This window comes from Cricetulus griseus, assembly GCF_003668045.3.
Source record: "Cricetulus griseus strain 17A/GY chromosome 1 unlocalized genomic scaffold, alternate assembly CriGri-PICRH-1.0 chr1_0, whole genome shotgun sequence".
NCBI classification, from domain to species: domain Eukaryota; kingdom Metazoa; phylum Chordata; class Mammalia; order Rodentia; family Cricetidae; genus Cricetulus; species Cricetulus griseus.
Window position 1 is genome coordinate 140,751,975 of NW_023276806.1, and position 24,017 is coordinate 140,775,991.

The following is a 24,017-nucleotide window of genomic DNA, read 5'->3' on the forward strand; positions in this document are numbered from 1 at the left end:
GCGCACCGAGAGACAAATAGGTGGTTCCGAAAAGTTAGGACTCGGGGATGGGGGGAACCTAGTCGTGGCGCTAACGGGAGCTCCGTTAGCGACACACCCAGGGCAGACCGCCACGTTAAGGATACAGCTCTTGCGAGGTGGAGAGGGCTCTCGCCAACTCTGACTACTGCTGCTGCTGCCGCCGCCGCCGCCGCCGCCGAATCCGGATCCCGCTCCTCCTCCTCCTCCTCCTCCTCCTCCTCCCGGAGGAGGTCTGCACCCCGGCTTGCCTCCTCGCTCGCCCACTCCTCGCCCCCGACTCCACCGACTCCCACCCCGGTAAGGCCTGCCTCGAAAGCGGAAACGGTCCAGGGCGATGTGGCTCCGCTCCCAGAACGACGGCCGGGGGCTGCTTTCCGACAGGGAGCCCGAAGGCATCCGCACCGGGGGCGGGTGAGTCCGGAACGGTTCTTTGGGTCGGTAGCTGCTGTGTCCCCTGAGGTGGCCCCGCTCCGACGGGTGCCGCGAGCGTGAGAAATTCCTCAGCGGCTGCTGAGAAGAGGACGACGACGACGACGAGCCGCCGCCTCCCCCGGATCCGCCGCCGCGGGGCGGGTGAGGAGGCCGCCGCCGCGGGTACGGCAACAGCCCGCCGCCGCTACTGCTGGTGCTGCTGCTCCGGCTCCGGATCTGGCTGTTGTTGTCGTCGTCGCTGATCTCCCCATCCTCGAGCTCCCCTTCCTCCTTCGGGGAGAGGCCGCTAGAGGCCGGGGTCGAAGGATCAGCGGTCGCCATCCGGGGAGCGGCGCCGGTCACACCACCTTAGCCCTCCGTCCGGGGACCCCCGCCCGCCGCCCGACCTCCGCCCGCCCGTCCGCTGCCTGCCGGCTGCCTTCCCCTGCCTCCTCTCCCCTGAGTCCTAACGGGCCCGGCAGGCGCGGCCTTCCCGTGCTCGGACGCCTGGCAGGCTCTGCTCCCCAACTTCCCCGCACCCCAGATCGCTCTCTCGCCGGACCGTCGCTCAGCCAGTACCCTCTCCTAGCGCCCCCTTGCTGCTCTTCCGCCTCGCGAGAAAGGAGCCGTGGAGGAGGAGGAGGTGGAGGTGGAGGAGGAGGCCGAGTCCCGGTCGTCATTTCCGGCGGCACGCCGGAAGGAGGCGACTTCCGAGTCTCGCGATATAAAGGAAGCGCGACCGGGCGCGAGGCTCGCTGGGATTTGTAGTCCGCTCTCGCGCAAGGCTTCGCCCTTGATCCCGGCGGACCTAACTGTCCCCAGCTGGCATCATGCCGGCTGAGATGGCCCGGTCGGTGTCCGGGTAGCGGGCCTGCGTTTCAGAGTCACTCATTGGTGGGGAAGACACCTGCCATCTCTTCCTTGCTCCGGCGCCCTTATCTGAGACGCAGTGTACCTCCCTGTCTTTGGGACCCCGGGCCGGGGGGAGGGGAGCGGGGGAGCGGGTGTGGCCGCCATGTTGGTGAAGGCGAGCGTGTGCGCCGGGAGCCGCAGGACCGTTGGCTAGTGCGAGCCGGACCCCGCCATGTTAATAAAGAGGCCGGGGAGTGGGCGCTCCCTCCCGCCCGTGTAGCGTGCACGCCCCTCTTCCTCGTGTCGCCGGCCTCCTCGTTTGTCTGGCGTGGTGACAGCGGCTGTAGCGGGCTGCGGTGGCGTCAGGGAGCGCCGCCGAATGAGGGGCCGGGGGAGATGCCGACCAATTGCGCCGCGGCGGGCTGTGCTGCCACCTACAACAAGCACATTAACGTCAGCTTCCACAGGTAACCCGGGCGAGGGAGCGGGGGTGACGCAGACGGGCAGCCGAGGCACGAGGCGACTCGGGACCCGAGCCCGGCTGCTAAGAATAGCCGGGTGGAGCGGGGGGGGGGGGGTGCCTGGGGTCCCTTTGTGTGTGGCTTCGCGCCCCTGGAGACCTTTTTGGTGCCTCTTCCCCCCCCCCCCCCACCGAGGAAAGTTGACACCTGCCTGGCGAAAAGAAACGCGGGTTCTTGTGAGCCGTAACCCTCGCATTAAAGAGTGACGAGCGTGCCTTTACCGTCTGCTCCTCTGTTGTTGTTCTGTGTTTAATATCTTAGACCATGCCTTGACACGAGTGACACCCTAAGGGAATGAGCATTTCCCCGTTCAAGTCAACACATCCCCGAAAAAAAAAAACCCTGCGGTGCTCGAGTTTTAAAATTAGGAAATTCTCGCTGGCCGAATTGACCAGCGTGGGAAAAACGTTTTGTGATAGGGCACACACTGGGACTGCGGAGGAACTGAGTGGATCACTTGACGGGCCACGTAAATTAAGCAGCGTTTGTCCAAGCGCAAACACGAAGCTTTCTCTCCAACAGAATCGTGAAAAGAACATAGGTTCTGCCATTCGCTGAGAGCTCAGCCGTGTCTTTAGCTAAGTCAAACTCTGCAGAGCGTTTGATCAACTGCCTTGAATATGATAGGGACTCAGTAAATGTTCACTTTTCCCTCAAGAACTGGCACCCGCCTTAAGAAACTTAATACTAGAAACTTAAGTGAAAACAGTTATTTCATATACCCCACCATATAAATTGTGATCTTAGAATATAGAAAATACCTCTGATCTTTTCCCTACCTCACTGTTACTAAGTGCACCCATCCCCTGACTAAGAGCTGCCTCTTAAAACATCCTGGTGTTTGTTTTTAAACTACTTCATGCAAATGTACTGCTTTATTCATTCTCACAGCTGCTGTACACCAGGTCCCTAATTGCCTGACATTATGCTAATGATGGAGAAAGCCTTTACCCTCGGGGACTTTAGAATTGAATAGAGGAGGAAGACATAATTACAGTTGAATGCCACAGAAAAGACATTCAAAGGGACCTAATTTAGCATTGGAAAGTCAAAGGACACTTCACAAAAGAGGTGACATGTCAACTGAGACCAAAGGATGACATAGGTTTGGTCCTCTATAGTGAAGCAGTTTCTGTTTTGTTCCAAGAGTACTTGAGAAGCCCCAAGAATGTAAAAAGAATAGCATGATTCTATTTCCATAATAAAAAAGCCTTCTGGCTGCAGGGTAGAGTTGAGAGTGGTACTTGAGGTGCTAGTCAAGCATCACCAGAGGTGAATTTGATGAGAAAGGAGCCTATTGTAGAATGTTAATTTATCTGCTATTTCCTTCACAGGGAAATCATGCTGTATGGCAACTGAACTGAATACTGCTGCTTAGTTGTGGGTACAGGAGCCCTGAATTAGAGGAGGTGAGAGAGTTGAATGAGAAGAAAAGAGGAAGCTGTAACAAAAGGGAGGCCAAGCCTAGTGTGGTGATAGATGTGTGTAATCTCAGAAATAAGAAGAAAGAGACAGGGATGTCATTAGTCTGAGGCTGGCCTGAGCTCCATAGACCCTTTCTCAAAATAAAATTTAAATAAACATGGGGAATCCATCCAGTGGCGTTGAACAGGATGTTCTTGGCAGTAGGGTGGACAGAAGTAGACCGGTATTGAGAAATGTTTGAGGAGAATTTACTGGATTTGGTAATCGGATGTGGAAGATGAAAAGGAGTTGTCTAGCCACTAAAAGCAGTGGAGAGCTGGGTTTGGTGGCTAACAGCTATAATATTAGAATATGAGAGGCTGAGCCTGGAGGACCCACCCCAAGGTCCAGGCCTGTCTGGACTACAGAATAAAACTCTTGCCTCGAAGAAGAAGAAGAAAAAAAAAAAAAAGATGCACCATGTACATACTGTTCATCTAATGTGAAACTAGCATTTTTATGGTAGTCTTAGAAATTAAGGTCTTTATAATTGCTAGGCTGGCACATTCCTGTATTCCATTTACATGGGAGTATGTAGAAGCATCACCATGAGTTCAAAGCCAGCCTGAGTTACAGAATGAATTTGAGGCCTTGCTGTAAAATAAGACCCTGTTTCCAAACATAACAAGCAAAAGTAAACCAAAAAAAAGGGTTCTAAAATAGCATTATAATAAAAATGTATTCCTGTTTTCATAAATTCAAATAGTATTTAACTTCTTATAGGACATAGATGTGGGTGTGGGTGGGTGGGTGTGGGTGGGTGGTGGTGTGTGTGTGTGTGTGTGTGTGTGTGTGTGTCACTATGTAGCCCTGACTTGTTAATGCTAGATATGTAGACCAGATTGGCCTTAAACTCACAGAGATCTGTCTGTCCTTACCTCCCAAGTATTTCCATTAAAGACATGTACCACCATGCCTGGCCAATGTAGACTTCTTTATCAACCTGAACAATTGTGTTGCCAAGGGCCTGGAGAGATGCTCCTGGGTTAAGAATGCTTACTATTCTTACTGAGGCCTGGGTTTGCTTCCCAGCACCCACATGCATGACAGCTCATAGAGCAGGGGATCAGACTCCTCTTGTGACTTCCTTGGGCTCTTGCACACAAAGTTACATTCAGGCATGTACACATACAAATAAAAATCATTTTTAAAATTATGTTGCCTAAATTTATTTTCAATTTTTTTTAAGATTTTATTTATTATGTATACGACATTCTGCTTCCATGTATATCTGCACACCGGAAGAGGGCACCGGGTCTTATAACGGATGGTTGTGAGCCACCATGTGGTTGCTGGGAATTGAACTCAGGACCTCTGGAAGAGCAGTCAGTGCTCTTAACCTCTGAACCATCTCTCCAGCCCTATTTTCAATTTTTTATACATCTTAACCTATCCCAATCTACATCTCCTTCATAACTTACTAAAATTGCCTCTTTGAACATGGCCTTTGTGTCTCATTTTTAATGATGTGATCTTTCTTACTCAGTGAAGCAATTTATACTTTTAAATTGTCACTAGTTTTATGAATTATGCCCTTTGGGTTTCTTTCCTTTGTTTCACCGTCTTCTACTAACCTTTCTCAAAGTCTTAACAGAATGATTCACTTTGTGTTTCTGTGTCCCACCTGTGATCTGTGTTCTAAAAGATTCCCCAAACAGTAGGAGTCCTTATCTCTACTGAGTAAAAGACTATGTGGGCTAAATGAGTACTTTCTGCATCCTCTGCCTACCCCATAGATTCACTATCGGTAGTGAACTGCCATCCAACAAACATACTGATTCCGGAATTCCCCTGTTCAGTAAGTGAAATACCATCCACCCAACAAGTTGGAAACAATCCAACTTGATGCATCACTATTCCCTCCTGACTGGATATTGTAACAGCATCTTAACTGGTTTCCTGGCTTCCATTCATGTACTTCTAACCACCATACTATAATCAATGGTCTATAGCTCCATAGTAGCAGTTGTCTTTTCATGAAAGGGGGAAAGCCCCAGTTTGCAGTATTTACCCAGTTTCTAAGATGTATTTACTCTCACCAAGCTTGGCTTCAAGCCACCAACATGACATGACTAATTGTGGAGCTACGAAGAGATGTACAATATCATCCCTATCTATTGTGGTTCTACCATATGGATACAGTAGACATAAGTAACTTTAAAAAATAGAAATCGGGCCTGGAGAGACAGCTCAGCAACTAAGAATGTTTACTGCTCTTCCAGAGCTCCCAGGTTCAGTTTCCAGCACCTGAATCAAGCAACCCAAGCTGCAACTCCAGCTCTAAGGGATCTAACTTCTGGCCTCCTCGGGACCCTGGGGTTGTGTGTCCCTTTTGGCTTGTCAATGACACTTTGAATGTGTTTCAATATTTTTGACATAGAAGACCCTCCGTGTATGTTTCATGTCCTGTTCTTGAAATACTATAATTCATTATTCTCACTTAAGGTCCTTTCTTAGGTCCTTGTGAGTAAATCAGTATGTGCTATTCCATACACCTCCATACTTACTCCTTTACAAAAGACCTACTATGCCACTAAGCTAAGCATTTACATGTTCTAATCTTTAAAAGAAATGTGTGCACGTGAATTAGTTGTTCTGTCATCCCCGTCCCCTCACCCCCACCCCAGACGGTCTCTCGTTTACCCAAAACTTTCCAGACTTGGTCACTGATACAGGGGTCCACCAGAGCTGTCTTTTTAGCCCCTTAGAAGGATTTCTACCTCACATTACCGATGAGAGAAATAAAATACTTGGGACTGGCAATGTATCTCAATGGTAGATACTTATTTACTATATGTGAAACCCTGCTTCTGATCCTAGCACCATTAACTCCAAAAAGGGGATCTAAAAAAGTTAAGTAAATTTGCCTGCTGTGTCCAGATACTGTTTGAAGGAGCTGGCCTGGTTGTCCAACAACAATGTTCTCAGCCTCTCCCCTAACATGTTAGGACTACTTGATTCTTTACCTTCTCAATTACAGTACACACTCAGAGGGTGGACTTTTTTTTTATGATCACCACATGTACAATGTGTTATTTAAATGTAAGCAAAATAGCATTGCTCAAACTATTGAGTGATTTTTTTTCCAATGCATGTAAACGTTTATAAAACCCTGGGTATGTTGTGTGAACAAGAATATATATATCCATCTGTTACCTTCATGTGAATTTGTTGATATTTATAGGATGTTTTTATTATTTAAATTTAGCCAATGAGCTACATCTACCCTTGAAATATACTGTGAAAAATCCAGATAACATATTCAAGGACCAGGCAGATTTAGATTTGCACAGGCATGTAATCCACAGGAGGTCAAGGTCATCCTCAGCTACGTAGTAAGTTTGTTGTCAGCCAGGGTGACATTAGAGTCTAAAAAACAAAACAGATAACACCTGTAAAACATAATTTTAAATTATGCTCTAAGAACCAGCTTTGGTGGCACATGCCCACCATCCCAGCACTCAAGGTGGAAGCCAACTGACCCCAAATAATACTGCTCATCTTCACTGATTCCCTAGTAAAATTAAGTATACTTAACTAGGATTGACAAACCATTAAATGATGAAGAGTTCATTAAAATGAGAACAGATTAGGATATAAATTAAACCAAATGCAGTTGCCCAATCATGTAATGTACCACTTGGAAGGCGAGGCCCATGGACTGCAGAGTTGTAGGTTAGCCCTGAACCACATAGTGCGCTGCAGTCCAGCCTGGCTTAGGTAGGCCCTATCTCAAAGAGCTCAGACAGCAGAGGGAACTGAGACCTGAGCAAGGCTGGTAAATTTGTCAGAGCCTATCTTCCGAGGAAATGAAAGATATAAAAACATTGTGAGCCGTGGAGTGACGGCACATCTGCAGGGCACGTGTGTTGTGAGGAAGGCTATTTGAGTACATTGGGCTTTCATCCATACTCCTCATCACTGGCAATGTGTGGAGATTAATTCCATACATGTGATAGGCCTTCTGAACCACATGTTCTCACATGGGTGTGTTGGTTCTTTTTATACACAAATTAGTACATATGGAGGATGTAGTAATCAACCAAAGAAGATTTAGAAGCTGGCAGAATGGCTCATGGAGCAAAGGTATTTGCCATGAAAAGCAATCTGATTTTGATCCCAGAACGCATGCAAAGGCTGAAGGAGAAAAGCCACCTCCAGCAGCTTGGCCTCAAACCTCCATTTGCAAGCTGGCACGAATGCCCAAGCACATATATTATACACATATTCCAAAGGAAGCTTTTTAGCACTCAGGTATTTATTGTGTATCTTTGGGAAAGACTGTACATGTTATGGTCTGCCTGTGAAGACAGAGGACAATTTGTGGGAATTGTTTTTTCTCTTCCCACCTGGTGGGTCCAAAAAATCACACTCAGGTTATGAGGTTCAGTGGTAAGTGTTCTTACCTAATGAGTCATCTCACTTGCCTTAAATTTAAAAAAAAAAAATTATAATTGAAATTTAACTGTACGTGGATGTTTATTCTTACATTTCCAAGTCAATTAACAAAGAATTATTAGAATTTCCAGAAACTGCCCTTTATATTCGCGTCTTCCTTAAACAGTTTGTGTTAGATGGATGTATCTTTTGTGTTTGAAGTAAATATGAAAGGAAAAGGACAGCTTAAAGATCACTTACCTTTTTATGATTGTTTCCTGCTATGCTGCATAGCTCCAGAAATTTTTCAAACGCAGCTTAACTACAGAGAATTCAGTGAATTCTTCATATATTCTGTATTTGCATTAATATGTCAAATTTTTTTGAGTTCTTATTGTTTGCAAGGCATGGTTAAAGATAAGCAGATAAATAATAATAGCAATCGATTTCCTCAAGAAAATTACAATTTTGGGGCCAGCAAGATGGCTCAGTAGGCAAAAGCCCTTGCTAAGGGCTAGGTCGGAAGGAATGTCTCTTTTTAAGTTCTTGAAAAATAGAGCTAAGAGTTTTTGTCTATTAGAAACATAAAAATTATTATAAATTGGCATCTGGAGATTGTTTAATTTTTTTCCATAAATGAGGGACTTTTAAATTTTAACTATTAAGTACAACAAGAGCAGGAGAGTCGGAGTTTGAGTTGCTTTTTGTTTGCTTGTTTCAAGGTTTCCTTTGGATCCTAAAAGAAGAAAAGAATGGGTTCGCCTGGTTAGGCGCAAAAACTTTGTGCCAGGAAAACACACTTTTCTTTGTTCAAAGCACTTTGAAGCCTCCTGTTTTGACCTAACAGGACAAACTCGACGACTTAAAATGGATGCTGTCCCAACCATTTTTGATTTTTGTACCCATATAAAGTCTATGGTAGGTGATGCCACTCTCCTTTCTTCAAACATGTTTTAGATCCTAGTACTTTTTGTTTGTGCAAGTGAGCAATTCACATTGTGCTAAAATGAGTGTGCAGTGACACGCCTCAAAAAAGTAGAGCTTCCTCTTGTATAAGAGAGGTACAGGCTAGAATTAGGACTTGGGTCTCCTGACTCCAATTTTGTTTCCTCTGAAAGGCCAAACAAATTTCAGATTTTGGACTTCTGGATATCCAAATTTAAGAATGCCCAGCAGCTAAAAATCTATGCAAGTTCTCAAAGTCTGTAACACTTGTGGTCCAAGCACTTTGCATATGGGGCGCTTGACCAGAATTGCAGCCTTACATAACTAAAAATTTTTGTAAATATCAGTAAATGTACCATTGACAAAAACAAAAAGATTAGTAATGACACCTTCAGAGTCATTCTGTTCTGATTGTAAGATGACAAGCAAGTGGTGTGCTAGTAAGTCCTTTAGGGACACACAGTTATGACAAGAGATGGTGATTCAGGTCGAGGCTTTAAAAAAAAATCTATAGGGCTTGTTCAGTTTAGGAGTGAGGCCTTGGGAGTTTGGAACACTGGAGATTTTTGACCATGCATAGGGCAACTTAGTCAGATGCTAAAACTAAAGCCAGCAGCTTGAGAGATGAGTAAGAAATTATCAAATTCATTTGAAAGAAAAGAGAGAATTAGGTGCAGGGTGAATGAATTAAAACAAGTTTAAACCTGGCTGGTGGTGCATACCCTAAATCCCAGCACTCTGAGGCAGAAACATTTGGAGCTCTGTGAGTTCAAGGCCAACCAGGTCTACTTATTGAATTCCAGGGCATAATGAATTTGAGACAGGGCAGACCCTGTCTCAAAAATAACACAAACAAAACCACCTGGTTTAAGGCTGCAAATACAGCTCTGTGGTAGAGTGTGTCCAAAGTTTGACGCCCAACACCAGAGGAAAGAGACAAGAGGAAGAAGGAAACGTTGATCTGATTAGAGAAGAAAAACTGAGAAAGTCACCTAAAGAAAAGAAAAGGTAGGGGTGGGGGGGATTTGAAAAAAGGGCATCTTCCCACTGAGAAAGAAAAGCTATTTAACTGTGACTATGAATTTGGAAGTGGACGTGAGTTAATATTTTAATGGGTGAGAAGGTTGTGTATTACTGCTGCTGCTGCTGCTGCTGCTGCTGGTGATGATAATGATGATGTTAGAAAAGCTACAGAACAGCAAGGGCTTTATTTCTAAATAGCCCAAATTTGAGCACCTCAAAGATTACCCCCCCCCCCCCCGGTATGCACTACATATTGAAATTGAAAGGTACCATCAACTGGCACAGAGAATGCACTTTTGAACTTCAAGTGCTGAGGAGGTAGAGGCAGAGGAGCAGTTCATCTGCTCCATAGAAAGGTCCACACCAGCGTGTGGCATTATCTCAAGAAAAGGAAAGAAGGAACCTTTCTCTAACATTTGGTCATTTATTTATCCAATAACTATTAAACTTTTCATTATGCCAGAATCTGCTAAATGCTGAGAAAATGAAGAGCAAGGGAAGCTCTGACATTTCTCTATAAGCAGAGGCCAGCCGTAGGTTTTTGTTAGTAGAAACTATAACTTATTCTATATTATTTCCCCAGAATTAATGTTTCAATAAGTGGTTGGGTTGTTTTTTGCTTTGCTTTGTTTTTTTTTTTGTTTTGTTTTGTTTTGTTTTGTTTCTTTGTTTTTGTTTGGAGAGACAATCTTGCTATTGAGGTAGCCCAGACTATCTTCAAACTCTAGCCCAAGCTATTTTTTTAAGATTTATTTTATTTTATGCGTATTGGTGTTTTGCTTGAGTGTATATCTGCATCACAAGTCTGCCTGGTGCCTGTGGAAATAAGAAGAAGACAATGGATCTCCTGGGAAAAATGGAGTCACAAACAGCTGTTAGCCACTATATAAATGGTGGCAATCAAATCTGGGTCCTTTGGAAGAGCATCCAGTGCTCTCATACCTAGCCATCCTGCATCCCTACAAGCTGTTCTTGAACTAGCCATCCTTCTGCCTCTACCTCCAAAATGCAAAAATGGTTTTGTTCTTTATATTTTGGCTTTTTCGAGAGAGTTTCACTGTGTAGCTCTAGACTAGCCTTAAATTAATGGCATTCCTGCCTTAGCTTCATGAGTGCAGGGATCACAGTGCATACCATTATACCTTGAATGAATGTTTATATAAGTAAAAGACACAATTATGAGAAGATGTGATACAATAGGCAAACAAGTGGTTTAATATTTCTGGAGTATAGTGAACAAAATAATCCTTTGCCTTCAGGTTTGGACAAAAATAAAAATCCTAGCCAGATTTTAAAACTTTGAAGATTTAGTATAAGTAAATCTGTTTGGGAACTTGATACCTAAGAATAGACCTCTATAGATATGTGAGTTTTTGTTTATGTAGATTCCAGGTATGAACTTTTCATCAAATTGAGAGACTAATACCTAACAAAAAGCAGATAAGATCAGTACCATAGATAAATAAAATGTCTAAACAAATTCTAGTTTGGACTTAATAAGAATTGAAAAAGAGTTTTAAAACCTCCAAAAAATCATATGGAATAATGTGGAAGATACCTTGAAAATCCACTGCTTATTTCTAAATCAATGTTTGAATGTCTCTGTAGATAAAGGGCATAAGGAAATGGTAACTAGCCAGGCATGTCGGCACAGACATGCCTTTAATCCCAGCACTCAGGAGATCAAAGCAGGTGGATCTCTTTGAGTTCAAGGCCACCCTGGTCTACATAGCAAGTTCTACGACAGCCAGAGCTGTCTATGTAGAGAGCCCATGTCCGGAAAATGAAAAGTACAAGGTGACTAAATAGAGTTCATTCAGCCTACTGAGAAACTCTAGCCATGGTTACATGAGATAGTATGCTGTAGTTGCCCATTAAACTTTAAAAACAGTTGTTAAAAGAGCAGTTTAAATGCTGTGTTACTCAGAACTGGACACTGTTTACTTATTTGTGATATCCATAATTTATATTAAACTCTCTGTTCGGCTCAGAAACTCAAGTCAAGGAATCTTTTGAAGAAAAACGACAGTTTTACTCCAAGTGGACCATGTACTTTAAAGCCAAACAGTCAGCAAGTACTGCTTGAACACAGTTATGCTTTTAGGAACCCTATGGAGGCGAAAAAACGGATAATTAAACTAGAAAAAGAAATAGCAAGCTTAAGAAGAAAAATGAAAATGTGCCTGCAAAGGGAACGCAGGGCAACTCGGAGATGGGTCAAGGCCACCTGCTTTGTGAAGAACTTAGAAGCAAGTAACATGCTGCCTAAGGGCATCGCAGAACACATTTTACCTACTGCCTTAAGCAGTCTTCCTCTGGAAGACTGCAAACTTCTTGAGCAAGATCAACAAGGTAAAACATTACCAGTTCTCTAAGTCTAAAACAGACAAGAAGATCTGCATTCAAGTTTTCATTACACAAAACCTGATGCCCATCTTTCAGTCTTCTCATTGTCGAGGATACTTACTGCAATTGTACGCAAATCAAGTACTTAAAGTTTACTTGAAGTAACAAGTCATTATGTAATGTATGCATGGAGACTCGAGTCTAAGAACAATGGGAAAATTGAGCGACTACTTTGAGAATGAGCGGAAGTGCCTTACATGAGGATCATGTACTTAGACACTGTCTTCGGAAACACTGTTTTTGCAGAGTGTTTCTGCTTTTGTTTTTAAACTGCTGTCAAATAGGTATGACAAATGGTATGTTCATATGAGGGAAACATTCTACGCCAAAGTTGGGATATTATATTCTAAAGAACATTTGAAGTAGGAGCTAATCATATTAAATGTGAACTTAAAACTACTGGATTTGTATTAATTAAATTATTGGGATTAATTAAATTAATTAATTAAATTATTGGGATTGTGGTTGAAAATTTATAGAATAAAACCTCTGGGGTACAGGGCAATTTTTTTTTCTTTTTTAACTTTTTGTATTTTTTTTAACCAGTCAAAGTAAGCTTATCATGGCCTTCCTATAAGAACATTGGACCTAAAAGTAGGTTGCAAAATAATTTGAAAATAATATTTTGAATGTGAAATATCCTTGAGACTCCAAGTTAGGTGAGGCCTCAAGTACCTCAGACTGGGAAAAGCCGGTGAGTTATACCCAGTTTCTAAGAAAATAGATGAAAATAATGCAGAACTCGGGATCTAGCTTTTACTTTAACAAAATTAATAGATAAGTGTAAATTATTCTTCTTATAATAAAAATACTGAATTTCCACCTTCATAACTGATAAAATTAATAAACACATTAGACCTGTAGCCATTTGTTCCTTGTATTGATAGCAAATACTTAAGCTATTATTTCCTTTTTTACACTAGTTTCTAGTTGTCTTTTCTATGTCAAAAATAGCTTTTGGCCCCCCACTTGATAAATCACAGTATAATTTAATCACAGGAAAGTACTTTAACTATGTTGTGTTAAGTTAAAACAAAATCTATTTATCTAACCCATCAACTTGCCCTTTTACTTTTTTTTGTTTTAGAAAATCAACCTTACTTCATAATGGAAATAAAATACAGTTCTCTAAAACAACAATGTGTGTCTCTGTGATGAAGCTATGCAAATACTGATTATTTATAAAATACAAGTATCGAGTTTGTTCCTCTAGGTGCCACTTGCACCTTGGAAAGGCCTGCCTTATGTCACTAAATATTCAAGTAAGAGCCCGTCCTTCAAAAAGCTTTGGCCAAGTAATATAAAAGTGGACTCATATAAGTGAGTTATTCAGTTCTACTTTGTCTTTGTGAGATTACCATTGACAGTAACATGCCTGATTTTAAAGAACTATAAGCCTTTTCTACAAAGAAATGGACTTCTCAAAAAAAAATTCTTCTAAAAAAAGAAATGGAGTTCTGATTTTTTGCAAACTTTTGGGTTGCCTCTTTTTCTCCTCCAGTTGTCCATCTCTCTTTAGTAAGTAATGTCTTCCCTGCAAATGCAATGGTAGGACGTGTCTCTACCATGTGATACTTATACATGCTTTACAATCCCTTTGCCTTGTTAGTTATACTTAAGTATTGGATGTAGTTCCTTGGCTTTGTCATTGTATATTTTTCCTAACACTGTTTCAGATATCTATATGACATCTCGAATATCAACAGCAAACACACTGACTGTACCTACTTGATAGCCTAAAATAAGCTGGGTAACTAATCATTCTAACATAACCTATATTCTCCAAGTGTATACTTTCATGTGGTTGACCTGTGTACCTCAAGCAACAACTATTAATTAATGTCCAGTTACTACCTACATACAGTATCTTTATATCTTAATATAGTTTTAAATCATAAATATTCAACATTACAAAATGCAACAAGATTTTGGCAAAGATACTTTGTCTTCATTGTTATATATGCTACACTTTAGTTTCTTTGGGAGTTTTGTGTGCTGGGAATTAAACCCAGGGCCTTGTGCATGTGTACTCTACCACTGAAACATATCCCCAATCTTTTTCATTCACTATTATTTGACACCAATGAATAAACAATCCTCAGCAATTGTAATTTCCTGTGTATTTTCTCCATGTTATTTTCCTGTTAACATGCTTCGAAATCACAACAGCTGTTCCTCAGTTGTAAGTCACAGATCTTCTATTTATCTAGTGTGTCTACAGGCCACTAACCTTTACAAAGAGGATGGGACACAGCTTAAGGTTAGAAACCTGATATGAAGATGAATACTGGGCTGGGAAATGTGGCTTATGTTTAGCATGCATGCAGCCCAGAATTGAAACTCCCACACCTGAAAAGGGGGTAAGTAAAATACTGACTGCCCTTAAGTTGCTGCAAGCTTTCTAAAAGAAACAGTGTTTGGAATATAAGATAAATTCCATTAAAAAATAGATGTAAAATGCTTTGGCACATACTGTTGAGTTGAAACTTAATGGAAAACATAGCAACTTTAGACCTTTTTACAACCAAGTGATTTTCTTTTGAAATCAGACATTTTTTTTTTTCTGAGGATGACTTATCAAAGGAGCATAGAACGATAGAGTTTGGTCTGAGCTCAGTGTTACTTGGGTTGTAAGACATTGTACCCTTTAAGAAAACTGAACAAAATTGTAATGATAACTTTGCTGAAAGAAAAACACAGCTTCAAGTAGGTCAAAGCTAAGTACTGGAGTGTTTGAAACTTGATATTTTGGGGAAAAATAATGCTAATGACAGGTTTCTGTAAAAAAAAAATTTAAAGAAAATTCTTTTTAAAAAGTTATCCATTCTTCCTCTTTTTCTGTACAAGCTGGATGCACACAAGAAGGTATCTTTGTTTACTCACTAAAACATTATTCTGCCCCACCATCGCAATAGACATCTTCGGCCTCCAAATCCATTCTGCCCTTGTGCTTTGATCCTTTAATGTATGTTATTAAAATAGGAAAAATCATGTGTTTCTGAAAAGCAAAAGATAAACTTTAAATGTATTAAAGATGTTTATGAGATCCTTGTTGATGGTGTCTAGGTAGACTTCATTATGTTGTTGTTTCTGTGTTAGAATACGGGTAAATTTTGATTTTGATATAATAGAGAAATTAATCTTTATATCAGGAGTGGGATTTTTTTGATATTTAGACAGTTGGATATTTTATAAAGTGAAGGATTTTGTAGTGTATATTAAACAACATTGTACTCACAAAAATGTATTTGAAATTTGTTAATATTAAAAATTTTTTTTCCAAGGAATTACTGTCATCCCTATTATTTCTAGAGGGTGAATATTTCTGGAAAGGTCCTTACCCTAATTTTAAACCATAAAAATTCCATAGTCTTCCTTCTCTCTAAGTTGAAGCAAAATTGTAAAACAGGTAAAAATAAGGTATGCTTTAATGACAAATTAGTTTCACATTGTTACTAAATATACATTATCAAGCCATTTGAATTGTTTATGCATTCTAAGCTAGCTACACCAAGGACTGTAAAAATCCCCGTGGGGTTTGGATATAGTTGAGTGGTGGAAGTACCTACCTACGATATACAAAGCTCTGAATTTGATTGCTAGCACTGAAACAAAAATAAATGCATTTTCTTTATAGTTCTTTGACAATAACTTGAGGCATGCAAAAGACAGTGATAGATACAAAAATCAGAGCATTGTTTTAATAGTATTCTCTAATGCTTTAATTATAAAAATAGTATTTTAAGATTTACTAACAGATACTTTGCATATAGGATGAAGAGATGAGATGTAGTCCCTGTTAATGTTTTCATTAACTTTTCTCATCCCTACTATTCCCCACTCTTAGGAATTAAGTGGAATTCAACAAATCAGTTTTCATGCAGCCTATCTTCTTAAAATTCATTCTCCAAAAGTTAGAATGAAATTCAATGTCAATAGATGATATATATGTCTGAGATAAGCTTTCAGTTTAGTAAATTCTGTAGCAAACATTCTAACTCATCTCTGTTAAGTGCTCTTGATTATGTTAGACTTCTGTTTTTTCCTCTTTTTAACTCCCAATCTTTTACAGAGGTCCTTTCCCATACAGTGTTCACTTGACGTTTTGGGGGTTTTTTTGTTTTGGTTTGTTGGTTGCTTGCTTGCTTGCTTTGTTTTGTGTGTTTCGGCAGTACTAGGGACTGAACAGTGGGCCTCCTGCCTATGACACCAGCCCTTTACCATTGAGCTGCTGCCACCACCAGGCTTGTCACCACCTTTCAAGTCAGAGCTCAGTGTGTCTGTCTCTTCCTCTCTTCTCTCTTCTTCCTCCTCCTCTCTCCCTGTCCCTTCTCCCTTCACTGTGGATAAGCATGAAGTAATAAGTGCTTTCTCTTTGAGTCCTGTTTTATATGTATGTATGTATTCATGCATGTATAACTTATTCTTCCTATAAGTGTTTGAACATTGTCTTCAATCCATGTTCCTTTAAGGCATAATGGTGGGGTTAATTTTGCTTTTCACTTTTGGGTCATAAAACTTCTTTTTTTTTTGGGGGGGGGGTTCAAGACAGGGTTTCTCTGTGTAGCTTTGAAGCCTATCCTGGAACTAGCTCTTGTAGACCAAGCTGGTCTCGAACTCACAGAGATCCACCTGCCTCTGCCTCCTGAGTGCTGGGTCCTGGCTCATAAAACTTCTATATGTATTATATACTTAAATATTAGCAGATTTCAGAAAATCTAAATTACTTTCATGGCTGATATTCACAAGATTGTACTTAGACAGAATGGTAGTGCATGGCCTTTAATTGCAGCCCTTGGGAGGCAGAGGCCAGAGGATCTCCCAGTCAGGTCACATGGAAAGTTAAAGGACAACCAAGTCTAATAGTGAGACCCTGTCTCAAATTATGATGATAATGATGATAGATTAAAAACAAAGCACTTTATACTGTTACTACCCAGCAATCAGTGCATTTTCCCATTGAGATAATTTTCATAATTGTTAAGTACTCAATGTCTGTCCTAAAGAAATCCCTGCTTCTTTACATCAAAGAAAACTTATATAGTCATTTATATTGTGAAACTTAAAGCAACAATGAACTTTCAGTATGTCCTATGATTGCAAAGCCCAAATGTCATACTTCCCATGGGAAAAGAATCAATGCTAACGACAAAAATAACCCTTGGGAAGATTTGAACAACCATTCTTAACTTCACAGAGCCTTTAATAATGCACTTGCCACTGACCTATGAGGATTCCAAATTTCTCACCCTTAAATTTAACTGAAGGAATGTGTGTAGGCCCAGGGAGGACATATATGTTTGAATACCTTGAATGATACAATTTAGGAAAAGCATAACTAGAGATTCTGTTGCTTGGGAGGCTGCAGAATTTTCTTGGTAGGTGAGAGCACTTACTGTTCTTGCAGAAGACCTGAGCTCAGTTCCTATATGGTAGCTCACAATCGGGTGCCTGTGACTCCAGTTCCAAGAGACCCACTGTCCTTTTGCAACCCTGAGAGTTCCTGCACACACATCACACATTTACATGTATTTAACCCCACATACATACACATAAAAATTAAAAAACATGTAAAGAAACTCTTTTGCATGAAAATAGCTGTTAAAGATTTTGTTGACATTTTTAGATTGGTAAAGTCTATAAAAAATAGTTCAGGGGTTAAAGAAATGATGGCTGGGCTTGGTGGCACACACCTTTAATTTCTAGCACTTGGGAGACAGAGACAGGTGGATCTCTATGAGTTAGAGACAAGCTTGGACTACTTTGTGAGTTCCAGTTCAGCCAAGGCCATATAGTAAGACCCTGTCTTTTAAAAATAAAAAGGGATCCAGGTGGTGGCACATGCCTTTAATTAATCCCAGCACTTGGGAGGCAGAGACAGGAGAATCTCTGTGAGTTCAAGGCCAGCCTGGTCTACAGAGCGAGTTCCAGGACAGCCAGGGCTGTTACACAGAAAAACTGTCTTAAAAAGGCCAAAAAAAATTTCTTAGAAATAAAAAGGGACACTTGGTGCCTTTGCAGAGAACCAGTGTTCAGTTCCCAGAACCAAGGTGGCACACCTCTCAATTCTGTAACTACAACTACAGGGAATCCAACGCCCTTTCTGGCCTCTGAGTATGCCCAAACACATGTTATATACACTCACACATACACACAGACAAACATACACATAAAAATAAATCTTAAAAATTTTTAAATACTTTGAGTTAATAGATAAGAGAAGGGCTGGAGTGATGGCTTAGCAGTTAAAGGTACTTGCTGCTCTTGTAGAAGACCCAAGTTCAGTTCCCAGAACCCACATGCTGGATCACAATAGTTTATAACTCCAGTTACAGGGAATCCAATACCCTCTTCTGGTCTCCATGTGTACCAGGCATGCACATGGTGCACATACATACATGCAGGCAAAACATTCCTACACCTAAAATAAAACATAAATCCTAAACATATTAAGAATACTTTCAGTATGTTTTGAGAAGTCTCAACATGTAATCCAAGGTAGTCTCAAACCAAACTCTCTGATTTCCTACCTTAGCCTTGATGCTGCTGGAATTCCAACCGAAATCTTACTAAGGATTTTTTTATTTCCTACACCAGTGTGATTTGAATGAAAATGGTCCCCAGAGGCTCATATATTTGCATACTTAGTGCCCAGTTCATAAACTGTTTGATATGCAGCCTTGTTGAAGGAGATGTGTTCCTTGTTGGAGGTGTGTCACTGAGGGTGCTCTTTGAGGTTTCAAAATGGAGCCAGGCTCAGTGTGTCTCTCTGCCTGCCTGCCTGCCTGCCTGTCTGCCAATCAAGATGTAGCTCTCAGTTACCTCTCCAGCACCATGTCTCCCATTTGTGGCATCATACTCCCCACTGTGGTGATAATGGACTAGTGCTCTGAAACTGTAAGCAAGCCTCCAATTGAATGCTTTAAAAACAAATTAAACAAACAAACAAATATGATGTCTCCACAGCAAGAGAATCGTGACTAAGACAAGATTGTTTTATTATCTACCAGCAAAAGGGCAGGGTTGGAGAGGAAAGAAGTTTGCTCAGTTTAACACATATCACAAAAAGACAAATTGCAGCTAATTTTCCAAAAATGGGGGTGGGAGAGTATTCATTTGAAGAGTCACTTCTCTGTGCCAGCTCTGCCAGGATTCTTTGCTGAATTTGAGTTAGGACCTACAAAGAAGCCCGTAACACCGTGTACATGACACTTTTAACATGGTTTGTGCTTGAACACAGAGGGGAGATAGAGCCTTCTGATGAAGAAATCTTATATTCACAGAAAGACAGGTTCATATAGGCCCACAGTCAACTGTTGCACACAGTCCCAGGCTTTCTGCATACATACCTCATTGCTGTCAGTCTAATTGTCTACTTGTGAACACTGAGGTCTGAACTTACTTGTGAAGTCCTTGAATGTTACACCTGAAGGTGTCTGGAAGGCTTTGAGATGGGTGTCAGCAACTCCTGAGTCTGAGTCACTGATGAAAGTATTATTTTAAATAGCTGGTTAGGCAGGAAACTTTCATGAGGGAACCAGGGCCCTCCCTACTTTGCCTCAGTTATAAGGGAAACATCCTTAATTGGATGTTGGGGTGGGGTTGGGCGGGGGAGAAACACTCATTTGAGAACACATTTCACTGGTACTGTAATTTCATGTGTAATTTTAGGCAGACCTATACTAAGAAAGGGCACCCCTGACATCCACGCTGACAAGCCTAGGGATACAGCTCACTGGGAGAGCAATTACTGAGCAAGCATGAAGCCCTGAGTTGACACTCCAGTACTAAAACAGCAACTTCCTGTCATTAGACAACCTGGCAATGACAGTGAGACTACTGTTTTCTTTTAGAACAACAACTGAGCAGACAAGATTATCCTGTAGACTGATGAAGGAAAAAAAAGCCCAGGTTATAATTTTTCTAAGCAATACAAATTTTTTTTAATTAAAAATATTCGTACCTGTTGTTAGTAACTTGTTACCTAATAGTCTGGCAATAAAAATAGTGGCCAGGTAGTGTGATAGAGTAATACAAGTATTTACCTATGCAACAGATAACAGTGTATACAGTGAATTTTGGTAGAAGCCACGGTTTGTGTTCTACCAAAGGAAAAACAGTCTTGGTGTATATCTTGAAATTTAAAATAGCATGAATTTTTTAATAATGCCCTTAGGCTGTAGAAATGTGAGCTCTTAAAGAGTGACTGGGTTATGTCACAGTTGTGTACCACACCTTAACAGTCCTGTCACCTCTGTCACACTGCCAAAGAATTAACTGGAAATTAACTGAAACTATGTGACTATTATTCCTATTTACTCAGACAAAATAACCCATAATCCGCCTGGGCCTCCTATGTTCTGGGATTATAAGCATGGGCCACCACATCCAGTGAGATCTCTGTTTTGAAACTGTGCCTGGGGAGATGACTCTGTGGGTAAAACACTTGTTGTGCAAGCCCGAGAGCCTAGGGTCGAATTCCCAGAACCAGGTAGGGCTGAAACAATTGGGACCTATCTATAAAAGGTGCAATCGGTCACGAGACTCAGATCGTCCGTGAACCGGATGGTCTGCTGTGTAAATGAACTGACAGTATACACAGGTATATGCAGACACATCCACAATTGTTAGAACAATATTTATGTAAACGATCAATAGCAGGAACTGTGCTTATCTTTACGTGTCACGTTACCAGCTGAGTCTGGCCCAGGTTAAGGGCCAAGCTGCTGTTTTATTTTCTAAGCAATTCTGCTTCTACACGATAAATTCCTTTGTCCTTCACATGACACCATAGCACCTGGTATGAACTCTTCATAAATTACTGGTTCTAAATTCACTCGCATTTCATTATCCCATCAATGGCACGTTTAAGCATCCCACGCCACAGTTGCTGGTGACATTTTTTCTGTCTAGGACGTCCACAAATCCTAAAATCTAGCTGTCCTGTCTATTTCCAAGGTACATTACAAACGCAGCCCTGAAGGGCCCAAGACACTAGAGGGACTCTGGCCCGGCTTCCGCCTTAAATGGTCACGTGAGCGGAGCTGGCCTGCTGCGCATGCGCGCACCGAGCCTGCCGCGGTGAGGCTGGAGCTGCAGGGTCTCGGACTCGGCCGGCTGGAACCGGACCCCAACAGGACTGTCTCTGAGGCGCTCGCCCGAGCTGCTCCGGGTCCAGGCTCGGTTGCCTAGGTGGCCGACCGTGGAGGCGGAGCCGCTGCGGACGGCGTGCGGGGGGCGGAGCTCGGCGGGGCGAGCCGCCCATTGGCCGCCGGGCTTCCGTGAGCTTGCGGCGTCCCTCCAGGTGCGAGCCTCCCCGCGCCCGGCTGGCCCCCAGTCCCCCGTGCGCTTTTTTCCAGGGATGCGTTAACCTGGCCGGGGCGAGCCACGGGGTCTAAAAGTTTTGGATTGACGATTGTAGTCTGTCGTTCGGTTGGTGGACGATGTTAGCATTTCTTTTTGCCACCAAAGGAGTGTTGTTGCAAGAAAGTTAAAAAAAGACTTTGTTCATCTGAAATACTGGTTGTTTTCTTTTTTCTCCCCCAGGTGCTCGTAGCTTTATTTTCCATGACAGATCTTGACGACAATACATGCAAAAAATATATAAAGATGATTACTAATATCGTAGTATTGAGCCTGATCATTTGCATTTCCCTAGCATTCTGGATTATGTCAATGACCGCTAGCACCTATTATGGTAAGTAGAAGTTGTTCTAGAAGCTTATGGGTGGAGATTAAAACTACCACTTCCAAATCCAAAAAGTACATCCTTTAAACGGTTAAGAGTGATTTTGTGTACTACCACAGCCTAAATTTGCTACCTTGACGAGAAAAACAATGTCTTGAGTATTTTACAGCCTTTTGTGATGGTTGTGATAATATTCATTATACCAGTTTCTGCCTCCCAGATGCTGGGATTCAGGGCATTCACTACGAAATTTTTTTAAGGATTATTTTGGTTTTGGTTTTTACAGGGCTGGCAATTGTATGTACAGTTTTGCATGTTCAGTGCAAGCGCATCAAACTCTTTGTTGTTGTTCTTTTATTGGAGTTGTTTGTTTCTTTTGATGTTTTGTTTCAAACTCAACTGTTTCTATCCCCTGTCTCTATGTTCTGGAATTATAATGGGCCAACACATCCAGAGAGATCTTTACAATTTCAAAACAGAGACTGAGGTAATGACTGTGAGTAAAGCGCTTGCTGTGCCAGTCTGAGGACCTGGGTTTAAATCCCCAGAACCCACAAGAGGCTGGGCACAGTAGTACCCATCTATAACTCCATTGTTCGGGGAGATGGGAGGCCGAGGAGAAGTCCCAGGAGCCCTTGGGCCAACTCAAAGTTATCCTCTGACTCCACACACATGCACATTGCACACAACACAGCATAAATAAACATGCACTTTTTTTTTTTTGAGAAAGGCTTTATATAAACCAGGCAGGCATGAAACTTAAAAGAGATCTGCCTGTTTCTGCCTTCCCGATTCTGGGATTCAGGACATTCATTACAATGCCTGGTGCACACACAAAATTTGTTTTTGAGTTGTGAAGCTGGTTTAGAACATGTCTATACAAACTTACTTGTTTTTAAAGGCTTAGTTATTTTAAGGCTTAGTTATTAAGTTATTTATTTGTATTAGTGTTTGCCTGCATGTTATGTACTTGCACCAGATGCTTGCCTAATGCCTAAGGGGTTAGAAGGGAGCTTTGGATCCCCTGGAACTAGAGTTACAGATGGATTGTGAGCCACCATGTGGATGCTAGGAATCAAACCTGGGTCCTCTGTGAGAACAAGTGCTCTTAACCTTTGAGCCAGTTCTGCAGCCCATAAACTTTCTACTTATTCCTACAGAACTGGAATAATACTGGTCAGGTCACAGTTCACAAACTAAGGAACAAGTGGAAGGGAAAGTGAGAATGTATGCTCCTAAAAGTGGTTGTGTCTTGGTACTAAAGAAGAAAAGGAGTCCTCTGTTAGCTCCATGCAGATGAAGCCTGAGACCTCTGGAATAAAAGTGAAAAGAGAGAGCAGGACACGGTTTTGAGAAACACCACAATTTACTGTTAGAGAGAAAGGACATAAAAAGAACCATTAGCATGCTCAAATATAAAAATCAAGGGAGAGAAAAAGGGAAAAGCAACCTGAGAATATTTTCAGCGAAATGTATAAAATAGCCAGTTGTTTTTGTTTTTGTGGGAATAAATGTTCAGTCAATAACAAAAACTATATTGAACACCCCCAAAAATTGCTTATCTGATTTCAAGAAAAAATGTTTTCGTCTTAAGTGATTAACATTTCAGGACATGGTCCTTTAGCAGAGAGAGACTGTTCATTCATAAAGATACGCTGTGGAGGAGGTATGGAGGGGAAGGAAACAAGAACATGCTTATATAAATAAGTAGAACAAGCCAGGGACAGGAGAAATGGCTCAGCTGTTGAGAGCACTGACTGCTCTTCTAGAGGACCAGGGTTCAGTTCCAGCACCCACATGGAAACTCACAAATGTTTGTAATTCCAGTTCCAGGGGACCCGACACCCATGGCAAAACACCAATGCACATACAATATTTTTAAAAAGAAAGAAAGTATAATAAACTAGGATTTCTAAACTGGTCTCTTCCACTAGGGTCAAACATGGAATGCAAATGAATGAAGCTATAGCTTCACTTCCCGGAATAAGATTTTTCCTATGTTTTGTTGATCAGTTGGCCCTCTTGGATTTTTAATTTTCTATTTCCTGGTTTTGTTGTTTCTTATTTGGCTTTTGAGATAGGGCTTCTTTTGAAATAGCCCCGGATGGCCTGGAATTCATTGTGTAGACCTGGCCTTGGACTTGTGATCCTCCTGTGTCTGTCTCTTGAGTGCTGGGTTTACAGGCCCATGCCAGTACACTTAGCCCTTTCCTCATTTTTTTGACAGAAATGTGACTGTAAGCATTAGTTCCATGTTTTTCCTTAGGATAAAGAAATCCCTCAGTCATAGTGTTTATCAGAAGGTGATC

General features: G+C 41.7%; 2 protein-coding genes across 11 annotated transcripts in view; one reads left to right on the forward strand and one right to left on the reverse strand.

The window, feature by feature from the left end:
• Zfc3h1 (zinc finger C3H1-type containing) overlaps nucleotides 1–858 on the reverse strand; it is a 53,093-nt gene extending 52,235 nt beyond the window's left edge. The window contains exon 1 of the mRNA XM_027392381.2: nucleotides 126–858. Within this exon, the coding sequence (XP_027248182.1) occupies nucleotides 126–774 (649 nt within the window). The 5' untranslated portion in view covers nucleotides 775–858. The remainder of the gene's footprint in view (nucleotides 1–125) is intronic.
• Nucleotides 859–1,202: 344 nt separating this feature from the next.
• LOC100760567 (transmembrane protein 19) overlaps nucleotides 1,203–24,017 on the forward strand; it is a 60,105-nt gene continuing 37,290 nt past the window's right edge. For 5 of the 10 annotated variants that reach the window (XM_027392383.2, XM_035450909.1, XM_027392385.2 and 2 more), the window contains exons 1-3: nucleotides 1,203–1,751; nucleotides 8,369–8,564; nucleotides 21,567–21,717. In XM_027392383.2, coding sequence (XP_027248184.1) covers nucleotides 1,681–1,751; nucleotides 8,369–8,564; nucleotides 21,567–21,717 — 418 coding nt within the window. In that variant the 5' untranslated portion in view covers nucleotides 1,203–1,680. Of the gene's footprint in view, nucleotides 1,752–2,066; nucleotides 3,215–8,368; nucleotides 8,565–11,605; nucleotides 15,075–21,083; nucleotides 21,325–21,566; nucleotides 21,718–24,017 lie in introns of those variants that run through there. The other 5 variants (XM_027392387.2, XM_027392388.2, XM_027392391.2 and 2 more) reach the window with 5 other exon arrangements.